The following is an 8,377-nucleotide window of genomic DNA, read 5'->3' as shown; positions in this document are numbered from 1 at the left end:
TCCCGCATCTCAGCGGCCTCCGGAGCGCTGTCCGCGGCCTTGCCGCCGAGCTGAGGCGCGGGGAAGGCCCGGGACCCTCCGGAGCGGGGTGGAAACGCTTTTTTTGGGGGGTTATTGTATGGGGGGTGGGCGTGCGTGCCCTGAAGTTGTCGGTGGGAGTTGTGTGACTTGTGTTTCACGTCCTAGGCTGAAGGAGATACCAAGGGCGATAAGGCCAAAGTTAAGGATGAGGTAAGAAGTTGGATGTTTTGAGAAAGTTGGATGTTAAAAGTGTTTACCTCGGGAGATGAGGTTTAACTTCGTCAAAGGAAAGAAGTCGGGAGTAGGAGGAGGGTTAGGCTTAATTGATTCTGACTTTTCAAAGCGTTAACTGTCTCTTAACCTTAACCATGAAAAGTCTTCTTAATTACTGTTAGTTTTTAGAAGTCATTTAAAGCGGATATAGTCTTTTGTTTCTTGAGAATTGGGAAAAAGGGAACTAAGAACTTAAACATCAGTTCTGGGATTTTACTACTTTGAAATGAGAGTTACTTTATGAGTTTTTGAGTTCATATTCCATCACATTAAATTCAATCATTTTTCTTTTTAAACAGCCACAACGGAGATCAGCGAGGTTATCTGCGGTGAGTATTCTCCTGTTGAGCAGAGACATCACAAAATTAATAGTTTTCGGCTTTAGTAGTATGTACTGTGTCTCTGTGAGAACTGTAGGTATTCTGGAGAGACGCTTTGTTCGGTTGAAAGAAAGTTGCTGGCTTAACGAACTGCCCCATTGTGTGGCGTTATGGGAGTGGTAGAATAATTGACAAATCAACTCAGTGCTTCCATTTCAAATGTTTTGATTTGTTTTCCTAAAACTAAACTATTTGGCTGAATGAAAAAGTGGTATGTTTCTCTTAAAATAATTTGAATTACACAAGGAGATTTTTCTTTTATTACAGAAACCTGCTCCTCCGAAGCCAGAGCCTAAACCTAAAAAGGCAGCTCCAAAGGTAGGTCGTCATGTCAGCACTATTACTGGGAGAGGTAGATGGGTTCTGAGGTTTGGATTTCTCCGGTAATAACTATTAAAACTGAAGAACAGCACATGTAGTGATGAAGTTGAGCTGTGTCATCACTCCTATGAAGTTGCACTGAAAACTTCTGAATTTTACAAAACTTGCATAAAAAAAATACCAAAGTGAAGACTCTTCACAGTTGTTGTCAATCTCCTAAAGATGCAAACATTTGTGTGTTGGGTTCTTTTCGGGCCAACATCCAATGCTGGTTTTTACCATTCTAATTCTTGGATTCTTGTGGCTTAGTGACTGGATGTGGGTAATTGTAATGGTGTACGTCATCTTGCGTTTATAGAAGAGCGAGAAGTTGCCCAAGGGAAAGAAGGGGAAAGCTGATGCTGGCAAGGAGGGAAACAACCCTGCTGAAAACGGAGATGCCAAAACAGACCAGGTACAACAGCAGCTCTGGTGCATTGTGTTGCATCAGTGAATTGTTTTTTCCATATCACGTACAAACAGGTCTAGGCTTGCACTAATGAAGAGGAATTATTGCTTGATTATTGAGACCTGTTGCTTATGACAGGAACAATGCATCTGCAGATGGTGGGGGGTGTGTTGTCTGGTTGGTAAAGAGCTAAAGTTGTCTGTCTGCCAGTTGAAATTGCCACGTGAAAGGTAGTTACTGTTCCACCTTGTTCTGAAGATGCGAGAAGTTAGCACGTAATAAAGCAACTTCAGGTTGCCTCTTACGGCACTTCAGATGCTAGATTTCATTTTGTTAAGAATTACGGTGGTGCAGCCCAGATAGAAGTTCTGAACAGAAGAAACCTATTTAGAAAAATGAGTTATTGGTGGCTTGATGCAAGTGCGTGGTGTGTATTGACTGGTTCCCCTTTTTTCTTTTAGGCACAGAAAGCCGAAGGTGCTGGTGAAGCCAAGTAAAATGTGTGAATTTTTGATAACTGTGTACTTCTGGTGACTGTACAGTTTGAAATACTATTTTTTATCAAGTTTTATAACAATGCAGAATTTTGTTTTACTTTTTTTTAAGCTATGTTGTTAGCACACAGACTGCTTCGTTGTTGTGTTTTGAGGGGGGGCAGTGGGGAGAAATGTCACTTAAGTCTATTTCTCAGAACCTAAATTTTAATAAGAAAAGTTTTTCCCCTCCCCCAGTTTTTGGAAGAAGGGCTCTTCCTCAGTAGAGGAGGAAGGGATTCCTTCATGCTGCACGTCCCCTAAGTTCTGTGAAGTGCATCCGAGTGAACATCCGAGCTCCCAGGATGCCCATTACCGACTTCAAAACCGCAGTTTGTAATGCCCTCTGTATTTCTTTTTCCCTCCTCATTGTTTGCCTAGAGCCCATCACTCCGAAAAAGGGCAAAAAAACGGCATTTTGGGACTTACCACTCTAAATGCATTGTCAGGTCTAATTTGGGATCTAATGGCTCTAAAAGGAGCCATGCTTCCTCTTTTATATTGTGGATCTTCAGATTAAGGAACCTGCATTTTAATTTTTTTTCTTCTAAAAGTCAGGGTAGGTTTGTGAAGAGTTGTTAAACAACATGCTAAATGTGAAAGTGTCCACCCTCACTCTAAACTTTTCCCTCTGCAAGTATGAAATGAAGATTCTTCAGTTTTATAGCAACTTTTACGTTTTGGTAGTCCATGAAGGGAGGGGAGTTTGACAGTTGTTGTAAAATGTTGCAGATTGTAGCCCATGTCCTGCCTAAATTACCATGATTGTTTATGAAAAGTACCTTTAATAAAGCTGGATACGGTTTGGCTTGGACTGTTCTTAATGCCTTTCTAATTTCTCTTGCCTTTATTTCACCTCTGATGTGGTTAATGTCAGAGGAGTACTTGCTCTGTACATGTTTGTGTTCAGGCAGTGTTTTGCTAATGGACAAGAATTTGTTTTAAGCATCTTAATTCAGATAATTAATTCAGTCTTAATTCACAAGCAAAAGCGAGGTTTCCTTGCCTAAAAGCTAATCGCTGCAGGATGTTTTGAAAGTCTTGACTTCTTAGGAAGCCCATCATGGAGCATATAAGTCTGTTTAACAAGATAAATTATCTTCATCATTGTCTAAAAAACAGTACTGTACAAAAAGGGGAAGAATACAGCAATCTCACAGTCACTGCAGAGAAAAATAAATTTTGGTAAGCTTGTCTTGGTAGTGGAACCAGCACTAGCTCCATAAAAGTGATTATGTGTTAGATTTCTGCACTTACGCTCGAATATTGTTGCTTCTGCTAATCAAATACAGACTTTGCTGTGGTAGTAACTAAGGAGGAAACAAGATTTGTTGAGTAAAAATGCCCCATTTTTATAGTCCCTACTTACACTGCAGAGCAGAGCCAAACCAAAAACCCTCCTGTGTGAATGTCTCTCCTTCAGTAGCATTCTCACACGGAATATTTTTTTCCATCCCTGCTTGGCCTTTCCTGAGGCTCGAGTGTCTGTTCTTGATTAAGCTCGGTGACCTGTTTCAACCTGTGCTCTTTGCAGAGGGAATCCAGTGAAAACGAACGGGGCAGAGTTTCACACTGAGAAGTTCTGTGTGTGTAGAGTGCTGGAAGTATTCTAGAGTGGCTGGACGTGTTTGAACTGTACCGATCCGAGCTGCTTTTCTGTCTTGCGTTATCATAGCTGGTGCGTCTTAAGGTTTGCCCTAGCAAGCGTAAGAAAAATAATGTTTAATAATCTTGCATATACCCCACCCAGAAGCAGCAGCTTGGAAACAGCCAACAAAAACAGGGACCGTTGAGCAACAAAGCAGCGGGATGCAGCTGCTGAGAGCTGCAGCTCCCCAGCAGCAGGATCAGGGAGAATTTAACTGTCTGGGGTGTTCTCCGGGAGATGCGGCTTGTGAGGAGCCCTGGGACATCCCTGTGTGGGGTTGAGATGATGGGGCAGCGCAGAAAGTCCGTCAAGGATTGCAAGAAGGGCTGTTAACGGTACGGTGATGTTCCTCTAGTCTGCTTGGCGTTGTCCTGCGGAAGAGACTCTTGCAGGGAGCAAGAGCAGTTCAAGCCCCTGAGCGAGAGGGCTGAGGGCAGGTTTGAACTCGGGATTTCCCAGTGAGTCTGAATTTCCAAGTTCCAGGGTAAGATGAAGTGCTTCGAGGCCGCGGAATGGTCTGAGACTTGATCACAACCTGGGGTGAGGCTGTAAGTGCTCTCTGGACGGTGAAATGGAGATTTCACCCAGTAATGTAATTAGCATTACATTAATGCTTTAATTAAATGTTTTAAAATAACGTAGAAAGAAATCTTGGAATACTCTACCTTGCTTTCATAGAGCCTTATCTTGTGCTTCTGCGATGAGAATGAGCCGTTGTAAAGGGGTTTTGAGCGGGTTGCCAACTGGAATGCTCGTGTTCTCCACGAACATCTTTGTGGTCGGAAGGTCTCTTCATCCACTAGTCGTAAAATAAAGTGCCGCTAATAAAGTGTAATTGCAGGGTTTCTTTTTGTTGAGGATCTTGCTGCTTAACTACCAAGAGTCTTTTCAATACCTGGAATCCAAACTGAGTGGTGCTGCGCTGTGCGTTAGAGGACAGGGAATTTTCTCCATCCCAGCAGGAAAATGATTTTTTATTTTATGTGCCAACTGCCAGGTAAGTTTCCCTGCTATCTTACTGCTCACCGGTGAACTTCCCAACGTCGTTACATCTCGATATACTGACGGGGCTGCCTTCATGTCTTTGCCACCCAATAACAGGCATAAATAGGCTTTGGAAAGTCGACGCTCTAATTTTTGCTACAAACCTCCTCTATTTTCCTTTATCTTGTTCTGAAATCTTTCTGTTCAGAATATCCCCTCTCCTCCATACATGTAAAAGTTTCTGGAGAAGCTTTAACCCCCCTGGGTAGTGGCTACGTGCGGGCTCTGCCTGTCCCTTCTCTACATTCGCTGCTGCAAGATCCGAAGCTCTCGCTGCGTCTCGGGTGTTTCCCGCTGGATGTGCCCCTGTGTGGGAGTTATTGGCCTGTTGGGCTTGACTTGACACGCAGGGCTCATCTATTTCTCCTCGAGCAAATAGAGGCTAAGGGATGCTAAAGACAGGAAAACCAACTCATTAGTTCTGTAAATTAAAAGCTAAAGAGCAGGCAGCCCTGTGCTGCAATCCGGGCACGGTTCGTGGTTAGAATAGCCACAAATCTGCATCTCCGGCTGCCAGAACGCCTTAAGCTAAAAAATACATTTTTCTGTTAAATCGTAATCATTTTACATGGAAAATTGTTCCTGTGTATCGTCTGGGAATGTGATTTATGCTGCCGGGTGCATTTAAAAAGCTGGCCTGTCAGGTGGTCTTTGCATTAGCCTGTGTTTTGTCCTGTTTGAGCTTAAAAAAATTGAGCTGAACAGTGTTTGATGGAAACTAACACAAAAAGTACCTGGTGATCTCCTGTGGAAGGGTACCAGTGCTATCCAGCAACGTGCAACTGTTTTCTCACCTGGAGAACATCCTATTTTAAATCAAGCTGAGGATTTGAGCTCTAAAAAAACCCCACAACCGTTCCCGTTTGCAGCTGATGGTTAGGAAAGCCCATGGATTGCACTGGCTTGAGGTAAAAAGACGAGGTGTGGAGCCCAGCCGTGCTGCCAGAGCTCGGCTGCATCGCCGGGCTTTGCTCAAGGACCCCCTCGAGGAATTGTCTCTGTCGTGGAAGAGATCATCCTCCGTTCTGTGTCCGCTGCTCTTCAATACTTCTCAAATGTTGACCTCTGGAGGACCAGCAATGACATTTCGGAGGGGTAAGTGAGCTGGGATCCTGGAGATGTCGGGACAGCTTCGTTTGAGACGGTTTCTGCGTGTCTGGAAAGCGGCGCTCGGCTGTTGGGCGGCACCTTGCTGTGTCCTGTACTTGGAATAAAACACGAAAGCTTTACATCTTCCTGCTAATTACCCCAGTTCTGAACATTCCCTGTCACCTTCCATGATAATTTTTCCTGTTCTGTCTGACGCCTTTCCCACCTTCGTTCTATCCGTCCTCTTACAGAAAAACAACTTGCACAAGAGAAGTCCAACGAGCTGGAAGCCTGGTGCAGTAAGTCGGGGGAATCTGTTGCTCGGAGTTGCAGCTGCTTGTGTGCAAAGGGAACAGCAGCATCCAGGATCCCCAAAGTCATCCCTGAGCAGGCGAGTGAGCAGGTTCCGTGTTCCTTAGCAGGCCTTGAAGAAGTGGTTGGGTACCAGCACGGTTTAAATCCACATGAAACTAGTGGCTATACCGCTAAACTGTTTCTCAGTTTATTAATTTTGGCACAAATTGGGAAATAGCCCCAAACTGCTGTTATCGTTTATTTGCCTCTTGACAGGTAAAATTGCAAAGAATGGCCGAGTTCTTAGCGGTGCAGAATCCTTTGGCAGGCTTCCAGGGGAGTCTGGGGATGATTCTTGTTTTCCTAATACTTCAGATTTTTTGCTGGGGTCTTAAGAACGTTTAGATTGCTGAGAGTGCTGATAGAGCGAAGTCTCTGGACTCCCCAAAGCAGTGTACTAAGCGATGATTAAAACCCAAGGAGAAGTTACTGTGAGCTAGTTGGACCGTAATCCTACACAACCGCCTTTACCCCTCTGTGTTTTTACTTTCAAGTGAAAGTGGATTGTTGAGCTTAAAAAAAGGCGTGAGGACAAGTGAACGAGACGTGTTGGGAAAATGAGAGGCTCCTGTCCCTGCTCCTGCCAATGCAGTGCCTTTGGATTAACAGTTTTGAGTTTCAGGATAATTTTCTCCAGCAGCAGTTTTCATCTTGCGTTCACAGAGCTCAATTATATTTGGAAAAAGTGACAGTACGGTCCTCGCATCAGCTGAGCCCTGCCATGGGCGGGTACGGAAAGGAACAAGGAAGGAAAAGGGACGAAATTTGAGCGAGAGCACACAGTGAGTATTGAGTTGCAGGATCATTTGTGTCAGGAGAGTCACCTCGCTTGATGGCACAGGGATTTCATTGTCCCTGAATCATCCCAGATATGGTCATACCAGACCCAGGGAATAATATCGCTGGCTATAATTTCTGAGAAATGGGTCCTCATCCTGCAGTTCGTCGAGATGAAATGGAGCTGTAGCTAAACTCACAGTTGACAGTGTGAGCCCATCCTCGTTCGCAAGGATGGGAAGGAGAAGTCACAGGGGGAGCTGATTCTGAGTAAAGTTTGATTGAGGCTAACGAGGAGGAGATACCGGCTAATAAAGAGCTTTAGTAAGTTGGCATTAGGAAGACTTCTGATGGGAAAGGCTGGGCTTTTTAAAAAAAAACTGTTTTGACAATCTTTTTTGGTTTTTAACCGACTCCTTGCAAAGGGAATTTTAGGATGTGGCAGAAAGAAACAGCAGCAGAAAACATCAGGGAAAACTTCCTAAATGTGAGATCTGTTAAAATGCATTAAAGCCTCCAAACCAGAACATTTCATAGTCTTAGGTACATGAAACCAGCCTGGAGGAAGCGCTCAGAGAGCGTAGAAGGCATGGTCCTGCAGCGGCTGCCGATGAGTGTGACATCCCACCTTCCAAAGCACCTGCAGGTATGGGAAGACTTTGCATTTTGGTACCAGATACTCAAACCCCAAACTTTCTAGGTTTCCCCTTCTAAACAGATCTGACAGTGGATTTCATTTTATCTTAGTTATCCCACTGAGTTTACTTCTGGATTTTTAACAAATTTCCCTCCAGGCACCAGCTCTCCCCAGCTCTCCAGCGTGTTGGTAGCTGTGCAGAGGTGAGTGTATCCGGCAATCGTGAAGCAAGGGACGAGTTACTATTAGATTACTATTAATCTAGTTACATGAGATTACTATCTTGGCAGTGCCTGGACTGGAGATTTTGTGTGCCTTTATTCTAATAGAGTGGCACCTCTGTGCTTATTGTTGATGGAAATAAGCGTTATCGCAGAAAAAGAACTGAATGTACCTGTGTCAGGGCTTCCTGGTCTAGCCTGAGGACTGGCTGTAAACTTAGGCAATTAAATTAGTTTTTCTCGGAATTTCCTTCTCACTTGAGATAAGACCAGAGATTGTTACTATGTTGTGGGTGTTTGGTGGAGAGGTTTTGTTGGCCTGCAGCCTGGTTCGAGATGCCTGGCTTTCCCTGCCACATCGTCACCAAACCCGCTTCGGTCTTGGCAAGCCCTGCAGAAATCAAGGAAGGAAAATTCCATTGATGCGGAATTAATTTCTCCTGCAAAAAATACCCACGGTTTCAACAGCAAGCTGGACGGGAGGCATGTTGGCAAGGGAATTCTGGATTTGGCAACCTGGCGGTGCCTCCTTGCCGCAGCCGGTGGACACGGGGATTTGCACAGGGCTGGGTTCTCTCATTAACCAGGGCTTTGGGGAACAGCCTGTTCCTTCCCTCCGCCACACGGTGGT

At 44.6% G+C, this 8,377-nt stretch overlaps 1 protein-coding gene across 1 annotated transcript; it reads left to right on the top strand.

Annotated features, from left to right (window-relative positions):
- Positions 1-186: 186 nt before the first annotated feature.
- On the top strand, positions 187-2,427 carry HMGN2 (high mobility group nucleosomal binding domain 2; the record flags this gene model as incomplete). Its single annotated transcript, XM_010081864.1, has 5 exons — positions 187-231; positions 594-623; positions 942-992; positions 1,354-1,449; positions 1,905-2,427. Coding segments are annotated over 5 exons (258 nt in total), but the record flags the coding sequence as incomplete, so codon positions are not given.
- Between the last annotated feature and the right edge of the window lie 5,950 nt (positions 2,428-8,377).

The sequence above is a fragment of the Pterocles gutturalis genome, unplaced genomic scaffold, assembly GCF_000699245.1.
Source record: "Pterocles gutturalis isolate BGI_N339 unplaced genomic scaffold, ASM69924v1 scaffold3709, whole genome shotgun sequence".
NCBI classification, from domain to species: Eukaryota; Metazoa; Chordata; class Aves; order Pterocliformes; family Pteroclidae; genus Pterocles; species Pterocles gutturalis.
Note: the sequence above shows the minus strand (reverse complement) of the source record. Positions and strands in the feature narration are given on the sequence as shown.